The sequence below is a fragment of the Pleuronectes platessa genome, chromosome 4, assembly GCF_947347685.1.
Source record: "Pleuronectes platessa chromosome 4, fPlePla1.1, whole genome shotgun sequence".
NCBI classification, from domain to species: Eukaryota; Metazoa; Chordata; class Actinopteri; order Pleuronectiformes; family Pleuronectidae; genus Pleuronectes; species Pleuronectes platessa.
The window spans coordinates 15,014,195-15,029,961 of NC_070629.1; the positions used below are offsets into that span (position 1 = coordinate 15,014,195).

The 15,767-nt window shown below is 40.4% G+C and overlaps 1 protein-coding gene across 1 annotated transcript in view; it reads left to right on the forward strand.

Annotated features, from left to right (window-relative positions):
* Positions 1-273: 273 nt before the first annotated feature.
* iqgap2 (IQ motif containing GTPase activating protein 2) overlaps positions 274-15,767 on the forward strand; it is a 31,879-nt gene continuing 16,385 nt past the window's right edge. The window contains exons 1-8 of the mRNA XM_053421246.1: positions 274-567; positions 4,095-4,194; positions 9,487-9,643; positions 10,128-10,205; positions 12,247-12,323; positions 14,087-14,154; positions 14,937-15,050; positions 15,168-15,346. Of these exons, the coding sequence (XP_053277221.1) occupies positions 522-567; positions 4,095-4,194; positions 9,487-9,643; positions 10,128-10,205; positions 12,247-12,323; positions 14,087-14,154; positions 14,937-15,050; positions 15,168-15,346 (819 nt within the window). The 5' untranslated portion in view covers positions 274-521. The remainder of the gene's footprint in view (positions 568-4,094; positions 4,195-9,486; positions 9,644-10,127; positions 10,206-12,246; positions 12,324-14,086; positions 14,155-14,936; positions 15,051-15,167; positions 15,347-15,767) is intronic.

Sequence of the window (15,767 nt, forward strand, 5' to 3'; positions counted from 1 at the left end):
TTGTTCTGGGTTTGCACCCTCAGGGTTGAATGCACTTATTGTAAGTCCCTTTGGATAAAAGCGTCAGCTAAATGAAATGTAATGTAATGTAATGTGTGACTGTTGGGGTAACAATAAGCAATTACGCCTAGGGCACCCAAATGGCTAGCAGCGGCCCTGGAGGTGGTCGTCCCTTCGCAGTGAGAGCCCTGTATTCCACCTTTTTGACCAGCAGATGGCGCAAGGTGCTAAAAGTCGAGGTCCTGTCCCGTCAGTCATTTCACCTCAGATAAGGAGCCCGAGGAGCCGCGGGGGAGCAGAGCCTGAGGAGAGAACGCGCAGCATGGGGGTGGTCTGCCAGTGACAGTCGGCTTGTTTCCACATGTGACTCCTGAGAAGGACACTTTCTGTCATTTCGTGCTCATCGACTCGGCCGGGGAGGAGGCGCGGCGCTCTGCGGGCTGTAACGTTAGTTTGCTCGTGGGCTGAAGCGCGCTCCAGTTCAGACGAGTTCACACGAGTGGAGGAGGAAACGAGGCAGGATGCACCATGAAGAAACCGCCACTGTACAAAAGCCTCGCTATGGAAGTAAGTAGCGCGGGGTTTTATTCGGCTAACGCGGCGGTAACAGTCACGGGGAGCCTTCAACAGGCTAGCGGGAGTTTGTGGTGCCTTCACCGGGAGGTTTGATCAGCAACAGGTGGTTGAGCTCCAGCTGAGCAGCAGCGGGGCGCCTTCTGTAGGTGTGGCAGAAAAGTGACGTTCAACGTGGTCTGACGCGAATGAGAGTTTACAAACTATAACTTGAAAAGGTCACAGTTTAATAATTCACTTCACTGTTTGTTAAATTAAAATTAGGAGATAGTTTAGTTTTGGTTCCAGGGTAAAGATGTTGAAAACTCCCGACCCTCATTGAACTGCACCTTTTCACTTGAAGTGCACTCAGAGTGTTTTATCATCTATTTATTTAATGGTGGCCTATCAGCCTCTCTACACATTTGGCATTTTCTCATAGGTTAACCATTAACTTGGGATTTGGCTGCTGCTGTGGAGAAATCTATAACCTGGGTCCATTAGTATGCCAGGAATGTACCTGAGCGATTTATAAAACAAGTAAATGCTCTACGTGTGCACAATGCTTCACTAGGTAAAGTTGCACTGGAGATATCCTGTCACTTGACCACATCTGGGTGCAAGGTACAACTTCTGAGAGATAACGCCAGTCAATGATGTCATCAGTGGAGTCCTTCTGCCTTTGACTTCACTCATTGTAGAGACACAACTAAAAGATGGACTCTTTCATTTGCTGCCCCTTATGTGCAGCCTTATAAAAGCCTCAGTTTGTTTTTCCCAGTTGGCCTCCTCAGAAAGCTGGGTAGCTAAAAGACAAACAGTGAGTCATAATCATAGAGCCTGTAGCTCTGGTTCATGACAAACAAAAGACAATAAATGCATCCTGAGGGTTAAATATAAGGCTCAGTTCAAGTGTGCAGAAAAGCGACTCCAGGAAGTGTGTGTGTGTGTGTGTGTGTGTGTGTGTGTGTGTGTGTGTGTGTGTGTGTGTGTGTGTGTGTGTGTGTGTGTGTGTGTGTGTGTGTGTGTGTGTGTGTGTGTGTGTGTGTGTGTGTGTGTGTGTGTGTGTGTGTGTGTGTGTGTCAGCAGAGGTAGTGTGTAATGGCTGCACTGGGTAGGCTCTGGCCTCTGAGATCAATGTTCATTCATACAGATTTGTAACCGCCGCACAGCTGGGCTGATGTGGTCGGATGGCCGGATACAGAGCTCATGGGGGGTGAGGGACACTTTTTGTGTGTGTACTTTCACAGGGACGCCACCATACTAAGACTTAGACCTAGATTTGTCAGCTGCACATTCATGCTGCCCATCTTTCGCTCCACCACATCTCTAAGGTACCCTACGTTCATTACAGCTGTAATGTTTCATTTCTGCTTAAACTGTTGATTCCATTTAATCCTCATTTTGGAGGCATCAATTGAAACACTGTTTTTTTCTGTAGTGTTTTCCAACACATACTCAGTATATTAGTGAGGGTACGCTAATTAAGAGCCAGGCCTAATGCAATGCAGTGCAGTTCAGCTACAACACAAACTCCATCCTCAGAAGTGATCGCACAGTGGTAACAACTTCTCTCTAAAACAATTTCAGTAGAGATGAAAAATTGTAACCTTCATGAACGTAGGATTTGCTGCAGGACTGCTGCATTAGTTTTATCTGGGTGTACCTAATAAACTGCCAACTGAGTGTGTCAAGCCTGTATTGAGAGCTTGTGAACGGATGCAGGTGCCTGATGAATAGACAGAGTTAAATGGAGAGAGCTTGAGAGCTTTAAAGCCCCACAGAGACTTCATGAACAGAATATATGTTCCTGAGAGAAATCATTTTCGATGCTGCACTGCAAAAACAATAAGTGCGATAAAGGATTTGCAGGCGTAACATGCTACAAATGACATGGCTTCACTAAGTAATTGAAGCATAGTTCAGCATTACAGGGCTCCAACTCTAAATCTACCCTTGCAGCACTGGGATTATATTGTTTAAGCTGATCAATAAACGGGTTTAACCAGTTTCACTTAAAGGGATAGTTCCCCGAAAAATTTAAATCCACTCATTATCTACTAACCACTGTGCCGATGGAGGGGCGGCTGACGTGTTTGAGTCCACACGACTTTTGGAGTCTCAGAGGTAAACAGTGTTGCAGCCAGATCCAATGCAGTTGAAGTAACTTGTGACTCCTTCTTCACACGTAATAAAACAACAGAAAAAAACACAACATTCCTCCATACTAATCGTGTGGGGTCTTCCAAGTGTCTGGAGGGCCCGACTTTCATATTTGAAACACTGTCATTTACATATTGGTTTTTATGCCCCGGAGACTCAAAGTGTTTTCAAACACTTAAAATTCATGTCGCATGTGGACAAAAGATAAATTGACTCTGTTGTGTTTTTGCATGAATCTTTGCAGTATGCGCATTATTCAATGATATTTGAGATCCTATCCTTAAAAGTAAAAACCCCAACGTCAGCTGCTGGTCTGTAGTTGAACTCAAGACAATGCTCTTGGTCCAGTTTGATAAAGTTCTGTTTTTGAAACTGAGCAGACATTGTTCCTTCACTCAGCCAGAAATGAGATTTGATTGGATTAGGTTAGAGTGGGGTAAGAAGTATTTTGAGGGGGGGGCTTGGATCTCATTAAGCCGCAGGTAAAGGTCAACTCTCAGCAGAAGTTACTTAGACACCCCATTAAGGCCACTACGACATGAGCTTTTCTTTTCCCACATAAAGGGGCTCAGTGGAGCGTGTGTTAGAGGATAATGTCTGAGGGGTTATCAAAGTCTTACAAAATCAATTAGGTCCCCTTTATAACAGTAAATATCCTCTTAGCCTGATTTTTTTTTTGTGTTGTTCTGTGCACTCTTTAACAAGATGAAACTAAAGCTCTGTTTCATCAAAGCTCAGATAGATGAATTTTTCTGCTTTTAACCTGTCAATTTATCCTTTTATATATGTACCAGTAAGAATCCTACTGCTAAGCATCAGCTAAATAATTTAACAATTTGCATACTTCCGCTTCTAATGACCAAATTATTTTGAGAATAATTAAAATGTGAATTTTTACAGTAGATAAATAAGCTGTTATGTCAAAGATAACCTACTGTATATATCTGATTCTTAAACCTGCACTGGCTAATCCTCTTATTGAAGTGATCTTTTCCTGGGATCTGATCTCTTCTGAAAACTAGGATTGCCCTCAGTAGAGTGTATACCTCTGCCAGATCTGTATTTGGATCCATATAAAATTGCACACACTCATCAATACCAACCCTTTTAAATATGTCGGAAGTTTTTCATTCATTCACAAATATTTTTCTGAGAAATCAATGGAAATGTTGTAAAGCTCTACCTAGCAATGCTAAAAAAAAAACATGGTCCAGCTCTTCACTAAAATGTATTGAGCATTTTCCTCAGTCATACCCAAACCCTCCTTGGTGGAGGTATATATATATTTTTTTATATTTCACCGTAATTTATTAAGCACAATTTATTAGCATTTGGAAAAAATAATTACATGATATAACATTTTGATGATTTTCTTTCAGCCATTCAGGATGATGAGAGGCTGTCAGCAGAGGAGATGGATGAGAGGAGACGACAGAATATCGCCTATGAGTACCTGTGTCACCTGGAAGAGGCCAAAAGGTAAGAAGTGAGGCAACACAAGGAGCTGGCAGGATGGCGGGAGGGAGGGATGAAGGGAAAAAAACCTTGCAGATAAGAGCAGCTTAATGGCAACTGCTGACTAAAGCCAACCACTTTCCTTTAGGTTGTTTACTCTGTCACATCTCGGAGCTCCTTGGAATATGGGTGTGTTTTTTGAGTCAAGCACTCCATGGTTTCTTTCATGTTTGATTATCTAGAACAGTTTCACAGTACAAGTTTGCGTTTGCACTTTGTTATGCAAATAATAAAGCAGCAGGACGTGTTTGAGAAATTAAGTGATGTAGCGAAAGTGAGGGGAATGTGGATAGATAAGGGAACAGAGCAGTGTGTCATTAAAAATGTTTGTAGTAGTATGGAGCTGTAATGAGATGACACGGAGCTATAAGCATCGTGTGTGAACACGGGAGGTGCTGACTGTGAGTGACTCTCTTTCCATCACGCTCTTAAAGGTTCAGTGTGTAGAATTTAGCGACATCTAGGGGTGAAGTTGCTTGTTGCAGCTGAAAACCCCCTATCTCATCCTCTCCTTCCAAACATGAGAGAGAACCTCTGGCATTCAGTTGTCATAAAAACTCCAAAAGTGTTTAGTTTGTCCAGTCTGGGCTGCTTTAAAAAACATGGTGGCCTCCGTAGAGAGGACCCGCTCCTGAAGTAAATATAAAGTATATTTAGATATTAAGAGCTCATTTGAGGGTAAAGAAAACAATAAACCAGACAACTGAGATGAAACACATTAGTGAAATTATCATTAGGATTATTTTATATTCAATTTCTGCCAATAGATCTCTTTCACTTAAATCTTACACACTCAACCTTTTAAAGTCATTAATTGTTGAATGAATCAAATAACAATCTAGAAAGTTTTTTGATATATTTTGAGTATGGGAAGTGGATTTTTTTTTCCTGGTAGCGTGCTCTCATTTCCACAATCTTTTTCAATAGTAATTCTAAAGACAACATGAATCTGATGAAGAGTCAAGGTGCCTGAGCAAAACTAAAACCTGCTTCAACGAAACCACTTCCTGTCTTGTAGAGCAGCCAATCCACTTGAACAGACAAGAACAGGAAGTGTGACCTAGCCTATTTTAACACAGTGATCTGTGACAGCCCCTCCCTGTCATGAAGAGATTATTCCCAAAATGGAATATTTATGTTCGAATCCATTTTAGCAAGCTGTAGTTTAGTGGTGTTTCAACAAGATTACTGTTTGACAACCAAACATGCACTTTGACTTTGTAAAGACTGTTTGAATAGCCTACATCATCTGCTTATGTCACGGGATAATACGGGTCTACAAGGGCAGTCAGGCTAGACTAAGCACAGATTCAGTCATACATCATTCAGTAACTGGGCCACACCTAGATTATGACACATTTGTCTTGGAGCCGTTTGCTGCTAAAAGTTTAGTGGAAGAGCTGAGCTGTTTACTTTACAGTTTAGAGAACAGTTGCTTTAGTGAGACACTATGGTAAACCACAAAATGGCAACTATTTTACTCTCGTACAGACACTTTTACTTTGTGGCTTTCTGTTACACCACCCCAGTGCCACTGACTTCTCCCTCACTCCTGGTAATTGTGCAATGGAGCCTCTATTCCGGGAGAGGTGTCACATTCGATTAGGATTAAGACAGAAGTCTAATGAAGCTGTTGTCCACAGAGAGCATGGGATAAGGTCCTGCTCTCTGGGGTCAGGAGTCAGCAGTCACTGAAACCAGGTAGCCTTGAGGAGGCAACTCTCTGGCGTACACCTGAGTTATGATCTTATAAGAAGGAATGATTGAATCCCAAACTCCAGAACATTGGTAGTGACAAATGTTTGACCATGCACAGGCAGGCAAATGTTTGTAAAACACCACTGTATTTACCGAGCTCAAATTGTATTGTTGGACATGCAAATATAATTCTTTGTTAATTTTTTTTAAATCCATAGGTTTGTCATGTATAACAGGTCAGGTCATAAGAACACTGATGTTTGTTTGTAATTATTATTTATTCATATGAATGAAGAAACATATAGTTTGCTATTCATTCTTTTTGAATTTTAATTGATTCACTATTTTGTAATTGAATTCATGACTGTTCAAAGGTTGACAATTTGTTTCTCCTCCATATTTACGTCATTGTTTATTTTATTAGGAGACCTGTTTTTATTAGTTGAGTCTGAATTAGCTACTGTGTGAACACTTTTGAATTATTGTCTGATAAACCCCATGATGAATAGCCGAAGTTTATGCTGGTGCTAATCAAGATTCGACTTAAGAAATAAAAACAAAAAGTTATACCTCTGCTTTATCTACTGTGACACAGCTCGACGTCTGCTGTGATAAGAGACAGACTACTGGAATAAATCTAGGTCTGTCCAAAGTCAAAATGTCACATATGATCTACTTGAATATTTCATTTGAAGCCAGAAAACTTTACATGCTTTATTGTTCAAAGTCTTCTATGTTTTGAGATTAACTTTGTGGGTGGTGTTGTCAGTACACACACACACACACACACTGTAACCAGACTTTGTACCCTCACTGGAGAGTAAACAGTTGCTGGTTTACACTAGTAGCTTTTTTGGATGCTGACCATTTTGGTTTGGCTTAGATACAGGTCCACTCCTGAGCTATGTTGAGATGTGAATGATACTATCCTAATTTTTATAGACACCCTGTCCCACAGCACACAATCTAAGTCTCTCTCTTTGCACACATGGAGGCACAGGCACAAATACAAACTCATGACCAGCATGACTAAGCTAGATGACGCAAGAAGAAACTTTGTAGACAGAAATACTGTAGCTAAAAACAAAGGACTGTAGTTTACTAAATATGTGTTGAGATGTGACAAAATTTAAGTCCTGCAGTCCAGAGAGCTGTGTTGTGGCCCGGTGGGCCACAGATTGGACAATGACAGGAAGGCCTGCTGTAGAGGGTTGTAAACAGGACTATACCCTGTCTTGCTTCAGGAGACAAATTCCCCCTGCATTGTTTTAAGTACAGGAAGTGAAGTTCTGTTGCCCATGCAGGATGTTACTTTTGACTATGTTTTCATATTCCCGCCCACAATGTTTTTGCTTTCTTTTTTAGACAGGTATGTTTTTTTCCCTTTTTTTTCTGTCCAATCATCTGTGTGTGTGTGTGTGTGTGTGTGTGTGTGTCACTTCTTTAGGACCTTTTTCAGCATAAACACTGACCTTGTCAGGACCAGTAGACCTCATGGTGACCAATGCCCGGGCCTAATGAGGACACATTTTCCGAGGTCCTAATTAACGATAGGGGTATCATGTGAATGCGGTTATAGGTTAAGGTGAATGGTTCATGGTTAAGGATAAGGGTTTTGGTTAGCCTGTTTCCATCGACTGGAAGTCAATGGGAAGTCCTTATAAGGATAGCTGCACAAAGAGTGTATGAGAGAGAGGACCCTGTGTCTGTATCCGTTTTTGAAGTCATTCATCCACAAATGGGCTTTTCCTGTCAGGCAACATTGTGTGGTTGTTGTAGTTTAATTGATGCATCATAATGGTGATGCCACAATAGCATCTGTTTGATACCATGTCCAGAAATGCCTACTCAACATCAGTCTTGGTAATTAGATTTGGGAGAAGAGCATGTACCTGGTAATCTTAACCATACCAGTAATTGACTAAGAAAATCATCCTTGAATTACTGGTATTATGTTTAACCAATAACCAGGTTTCAATCTGTGGTGAAGTGCCGGAGACATATGTAATAATGTCTTGAACTTTCTTTGATCCCTAACCTGTAAAAAATGTCTTAAAAAAGGACTAGATCTATGTTATGACGTGTGTTCCTGTATTATCCAAAATGTTTCCAACATTGTTCAAACCCAGAGAATTACAGGATGTTTCATTTTGGTCGCCTTTGAATTGCTTCATATCTGCTTTACTGTTGGCTTTGCCCGCCTCTTCTGTAATCTCTGGGGCAAATGACGTTTGACAAAGGAAAAACACGCTGCTAGCCATTTTTTTTAGTGTCCATTTTACAAAACACTGAAGTATGGTGTAGGGTTTCTTCTTGCATCAGCTGACGTACCTGGTTTCGCACATGCTTTATCCTTTAAAGTGCCACACCCACTCCCCTCACTGGGTTTATATTGATGGTACATGATGTGTTGTGGTTATCCTTAATGTGCTGACACTTATTTTGGGAAAGTGTATCCGTAGCACCCACTTGTCCTTAATTAACACAAACATGGAGTCCGTGGGCCTGCATGTGGGAAGGTACACTTTATTGCTTTAAGGCTCAAAGTAAACAGGAGTTTCTGGTACTAATGAAACTCATAATTGAAATGAAAACAAACTATATCAACGAGCACTGCAAACCTTTACAAAAGCTATACTCAACTGTGAAATGACGAGCGACACTTTTTGTCATTTCATTGTGTATCAATCAGGGCTGAGGTGTGACCGAAGTAATAAATACGGTGTAGCACTTCCAGGCAGTCAGATAATGTGTAACAGATTTTCAGACCATGATGATTCACAGTGCTCACAAATCATTCACTAGCTCTTAGGAATGTATTTTTGCTAAGATCTCAGGGAATCGACTGGCACAGGCTGCAGGTCTGAAGTCACGATTCAACCTCCCAAAGGGACATAACATCAGCCAGAAAGATGGTCAACAGGATTCAACGTAAACTGAATACTCTCTGTTCAGTTTTAATTTTTTCAAACGTCTGAGATTCACTTCTACTTACATTGTTGAAGTGAAACTCATTAACCTTTGCCATTGATCAGTTAAGACTCTAGCTTAATTGATTATTTGCTTAATTTAATCATCATTAACCTGAAATTGTACCTTCACATGGTGTCACACTGCGATTCTTTCCACAGCCCCCTTCCCAAAGCAGGTTGGGAACAGTGTTAGTGTTGCCTGTAACAATACAGTTATCTCAGCAACACATTTGTCACGTTGTTTAACCAAAAACCTGTCAGTTAACTGTAGCAGCAAAAGCCTCAGTGTGTAATGAATAAATACTGAATGACTGGTGCCAATTTAATGAAAGCCAGGCTAAGATCTCAGGTGCCAAGGTAAACACACCGGAGAGGGTGTTTTTTAATGAATAGCATCACATGGTGTGAATTATTAGAAAGGAGTCAATAAACTGAGCATGACATCTTAATGCTCTGGGGATTTTAGTTTCTTAGACAATGATAACTGTACAACCTAATGAAAATACATATATTTTGACATTAGCTGATTAGAGATGATTATGAAAATCATTTGCCTGGCCTGAGGTCGATGTGTGTGTACTTTCAGGTGGATGGAGGCCTGCCTAGAGGAGGACCTACCTGCTACCACAGAATTGGAAGAAGGGCTGAGGAATGGCGTGTATCTGGGAAAACTCGCCAATTTCTTTGCCCCCAAGATGGTGTCGGAGAAAAGGATCTATGACAGAGATCAGGCCCGCTATAAGGCAAGTCTCCATCATTTTGCATTCAAAACATTTCAAGCTTCCCTCTTTAGGTAAGGTCCTACTACATTTGTATTTTTCATCAAGCTGTTTCCAGATCTTTCAGGCATTTCATGACAGTTTTACATTAGAAAGGGAGTGGGGGCAGACCAGGGTTCGGACTTAATGTAACACACAGCTTTGCTTTTCAGAAATAGCCTTACTTTGAGCTTATTTTTTCCTCCTTGAATTTTAAATGATACCTATCAGATGTTGTAATCAGTTTGGTTATTCAGCAGGGGGATGTCGGTTGTAAGTGAGCCAGATCAAATGTTTTGGGTGTGTTTTACATTCATTGATGATACGATTGCTTTATGTAATTATTATTATATATTGTATATAATCATATAACAAACCCTTTATCATTGTCAGTAGTGGGACGTTTTCCAAGCATCTCTTTGCAGTTCCTTTTAATAATGTTGCCTTTTTTTCTCATTTTCATCTCCAGAGCAAGGGGCTGCACTTCAGACACACTGACAACACAGTGCAGTGGCTCAGAGCTATGGAGTCAGTGGGCCTCCCCAAGGTAAACCGTTACTGATGCAGACATGTCAAACAATCACAAAAAACATGTTTAGTGTAATAACCCAATGAGCCTGCTATCCCAATGAGAGGTGGTAGCTTTTGTTACAGACTAGGTTTGGGTAATGTTCCAATTTGAATGGAGACCCGGAATTCGGTACCGGTACCTAACTGTACCTTTCTTTTCCTGTGCTTTACCCTCTCTATATAACAAAAAAAATTCCAACCTTGGTTTTTCCTTCAAATAGAAAGACACACGCACACACACTCACACATACACACACGCGTGTTAACTCCGACTGGGTAAAAACAACAACAATGTGGAAATTTAGACAATGTATGCAGGGTCAGAGCAGATGGTGGGACAAGCCTGGTTTTGCACAACTCTGTTGGCTGCGAGCAGCAAGAATGACACAGCGAGAAGCAGTAAATTACTGACAGTCGGTAAGAACTGAAATAGCAAAGATCCAAACATGTTTTAAAGACCCAAATGAACACTTTAAAGTGAACATGGTGGAGCTGTGCATGGTTCCCTGGGTGTCTGCTTTTGTGGAGCTGTGGTCTTGCTCTCTCTCTCTCTCTCTCTCTCTCTCTCTCTCTCTCTCTCTCTCTCTCTCTCTCTCTCTCTCTCTTTATCTAAAGTATTCTCTGATTGATTTAACATTTACATCGGTGCCAGTAGTACCGACGTAATTCAGTCGAAACAATGAAACATTTGATTTGCGATGGAGCCACATATATTAAAGTGGACAATTTGAAATGCCAGTGAAGAAGCTGAAGCAACAATCCTCATCAACACAACAACATGTTATTAGTTGTTGCCAGTTGTTGAGTTGATTATTTCAGCAGATTTCATTTGAAAGATTTTTTTTTTCTTTTCCTTTTGCAACGTAATGCTTTATAAAGGACTGAGATTTGTATAAACTTTCTCTACCTCAGTGGTATACCAGATGTCTTGCAAGTGAGCTGGAAACTTGTGCTTGATGCAAAAAATAAACTAATCATCCAGTGAGATCCTTTTAAGTGATGCTTTGCACCATAAAATATGATACTAAGGGGCACTGACTCTTTGTATTGGTTTATGAATTCACACACATTAACACAACCCTTGATCCTTACATACTGTAACTTCTCTTACCTACTCTGCCAATGTCATATCATCTAGGGCAGCTCTTTGGTTCGAGTTAGTTTGAAGGTTGTTGGAGGAGCTAGGATTTGAATCACAACCTTTCGATAAGTTGATGAGCCACTTATTTTCTGAGTCAGAGCAGTTTCATTCTTATACTTGACGGCAGAAACCATCCTTCAAGTGGGAAGTTGTAGACAGAGTAGAGACAAGCTATCCAGTTGTCTGCAAAACTAGGCCGGTATATAATTTATCCTGAGATAATTTACATATATGATGGTTTTGCATCCTCAAATTCTACCAGAAAATTTCTAAATGGTTTCCATCTCTGTGACGAAATACCTCTAAGAGTAGGTGTGATACAGAGCAGTATTTAACACATTAAAGAATTTGAGTTCACACAGCTTTACAGAGGTGTATCCTGGAAATGAAAATAAAGTTAAATTGATGGCCAATTATCTCTTTACTTCCCTTTGGGATTGATTTTTAATTTATTGATTAACAGGCTTTTTATGAACTGCCTTTACGAATAGTCATTCTGGTAATATAAGCTTAAATATGCTCCAACATTATTTCATGTTTTTGAATGAAACCAGCAGAGCAGTGATAAAAGGGGAACAACAGCATTAACACCTTTTTATAATATAACCTAGTCTAAGGCAATAGCACTGGAGTACATTTTACCAGTGGGAAGTTTGAAATCCTCAATAATTATGTAAGAGATTTGTGTTGATTCAGCTGCACATATTTAGTAATCTATATACTGCTGATGCCTGGGATTATATTATAATATACAGGTATTAGTATCATTGCATGAGGACATTATTATTATTAGTGATGGATCAGTTGCTGTAGAATAGAGTGTCAAGACCCTGATAAAAGGAGAGTGACTGATTCCTATTGTGTTTTTTTCTTTCAGATATTCTATCCTGAAACCACAGATGTGTACGATCGCAAAAACATGCCCAAGGTGGTGTACTGCATACACGCACTCAGGTGAGACTACATGGATAAAAACCTAGTGATTTTTCACTTTGCAGCTCCTACGCATTGCTCCCCGATCTCTAAAATATTTTGTTTGCTCAGTGGCAGAGTCGCTTTTTCCCCGAAGGTGCAAAACCTGACTTTCAAATTTAACTTCGCTTCTGAGAAAGAAATGAAAACCAGTGGACTAAACTGCTATTGTTTGTAGATGACCTGAAGGCCAAGTGCTGCTGTCTGGCAGCTAGAATAAAACTGTGACCTGTAAATGTTCCATTTCATTTATGGCAGACAATGTAAAACGCTCATTTGATGATCAAGGTTATTTTGCTTTGCCCAGAGTCATGTATTAAGTTACATAGTTTGAGGGCTGTACATATGTATAATGACATTTTTTTATTTCTCTGGAGTTCAGCCACTGGCTAATATTGTGCACATTAAGTTCAACCTCATGCATTTGCCAATAGGAGAACTAGATTTAAGTAGTGATATGAAACAAGAAGTAGGAATTGTTATTCCTACTTATGATTCCTTAGGATTTCTGTCAAACAGGTGGATGTTATACTATAAAGCACTGTTCATTTAGCTGCAGCTTGGAGTTCAATGTTCTGCAATGTCACCTGGTTCCAAGAACTAAATTGAGCAGGGGCTTTGTGGCAAATCAAATATGTTTCAGCGGTTAATGCTTTACTTTTAGTTTCACCTCAAAGGGTTACTTCTTTATCATGGTTTCATGTGTGTGAAAGACTCTGGTTTTATTGTTACATAGTTAGCTCAAGCATTAGTTCCTTACTTTTTCCGATAAGATGACTTGGAATGCACTAAAGTCAGTTTTCTCTGTCTGACCCTTTCAATGAGCCCCACACAGATCGAGGGAGTAGTTATGTGAGCTCCTTGGATTGTTTTCTCTGAAGTGTTTTGGTCAGGTCCTGAGAGAATTGGTTTCCTTCCTTCCTTATGCACACACGTGCTCTTCCTTCCCACGAGTCCAGTTTAAGTCCCACAAGACCCAGTGAATACTCTACGTCCCTGGGTACAAATGCATGTAGATATGGAAGCAAGCAGTGGATGCTTATTACGTGTGGTGGAAAATTGAAACGGGAACAAAGTGTAACAGGGAAAGGACATAGCTTCTTCTGACAAAGTGGCTGAGACACATTGCTCAATTTGTATTTAAAATGAAGAGGGAGACATGAAAAACAAGGAGGATCCACATTGTCGAGAGAGCAAGTTGCTCCAAGCTAGTCAGCTGACTGCTTTTTACTCCTGTGGCTTGTCATCAGCCACCGTCATTACCCCCAGTCAGCTGTTGTTGTGTTTGTATCTCAGACTGAATCAGCTGCCTGCATGTTTAAATGTTACCCTTAGCATAAGCAGAGTTTAGATAGTTGTCAAAAGCCCCCTGTGTCTGAAGGACAGAGGGCATTTCATGTTTACACACACTGTGACCAAAGGGCAGAATCGCCTCTACAGCTGTTCTGTTGGTGCCCGACCTGCCTTAAATATCTATAATTCATTATCGCTTATCAGATACCTGCGGCAAGATGAAAGTTTAATGAGGTTTCCAGTCACCTGCTTGTTCAAATAGTTGCTCAGTTTGCAGTCATCAGATAGTGCTTGTTGTTATCTGAGTCAATACTGCCCCCCTGTGTTGTTAGTGGGACACCACATGGGGAGTAGCCATCAGGAGTAATCACAAATGAATGACAAATACAAATAAATCTAAAGCCTTAAACTGCTTTATTTTTAAATATTTACCCCCCTATGTTTTGTTTCAGCTTGTATTTGTACAAACTGGGCATCGCACCGCAGATTCAGGACCTTCTGGGTAAAGTGGCCTTTACAGGTAGGATCATGTAAACAGGATGTTGCAATCAGTGTGTGCCATCATGCCCCTGCACCGGTAATCATTTAATTTCCGGAGGAGAACTAAAAAATGTTTTTTCCATAATACTTAACATTTATTGTATTAAGGCAATGAAGTGATGGCTTTTGATATTCTCTGCATATGTCGTCCACTGATGATTCTTGTGTTATAAAGGATACATGTTGCCTTGGGTCTTTAAGAAATCATCATTTGTACACATACCTAGTTGAGCATGTCTCTATGTATTGTTTATACATCCTCTATTAAGATGTTTAGATTAGTACCAAATAATACTCTTTAGGACACATAAACAACCAAGCTTCAAAGTATCTAGACCTTGATTGTCCTGAATAAGACTCAGAAATTCGTATGGGATTTTGTCATTGCTGCAGAACAATTTTTATTTAACCATTTTGGCTCAAATTTAACCTTAGGGAAATGTCAGTATTTTTTGTTTGTTTACTCTATGTTCAGTGCCACCAACATTTAATATGTTAACTTGTAAGGAACTTACTCATAATGAGAGACCAGTTTAATAGTTTTTATGCATCACAGACAAATATTCCCAGCAAAACTGAATAAGTCACTAGAACACTTATGAACATGTATAATTTTCATCTTTGGTTAAAATAAATTGTATCTGGATATTTGTACTTTGACATTTGACTGCTGAGAGAAAGAAAACGGTTTTGAGAATGATGATTCTCGTTTAATGCATAAAGTATATTTTAACCATTAATAAACCTTTATCTGACTTCCAGAGGAGGAGATCAGTAACATGAGGAGTGAGCTGGAGAAGTATGGTATTCAGATGCCAACTTTCAGTAAGATTGGAGGTATCCTGGCAAACGAGCTCTCGGTAGACGAAGCTGCCTGTAAGTCCTCCTACCATTTCAACGAGATATTTTTTTACTATTTTAACAGAGACTTCAAAAGATGAACTGTAAGAATTTATTCCCAATGTCTGTTTGGCCAACACTCTTTGTCTTAAGTGCATGCTGCTGTGATTGCCATCAATGATGCCATTGACAGAGGTCAGGCCTCTGGGACGATGGGAGCCCTGAATAATCCCAATGCAATCCTGAGGAACATCCAGGAAGCTCTGGCCCAGGACTACCAGGATCGACTGAGCCATGTGAAGGCCCATAAACAGGATCAGTCCACAGGGAAGGTGAGAACTCAACAAACCCCTTAGTGACCTCTACAGTTTGTCTGTTATTATTGTGTCGCTATAATTACAGGTAATATAAATATTGCAGGTTGGATGCAATTTTACATCTATGTTCACCCCAGTTGGGAATAGGGTTACAAAGTCTGGTCTAATATCATATGTCGACCTATTGACTAAAACTGGTGTCCGCTGACTAGAGTGTACAGACAGCTGTAGTAACTGAGGAGGACCCTGCACTGAGGTCTGAAAGGGGTCAAATGCACTGACTCACTCCACTTGCCCTGCCAGCACATTCCAGTGGCTGCAGTGTCAGCTGTACTTCAACAAACGCTAACCCTCCACATCATCTGGCATCTCGCCTCCCATTCTTCTCACAAATACTGTAAAAACAGGATCCATTTTCATTCATCTGCTCAAACGT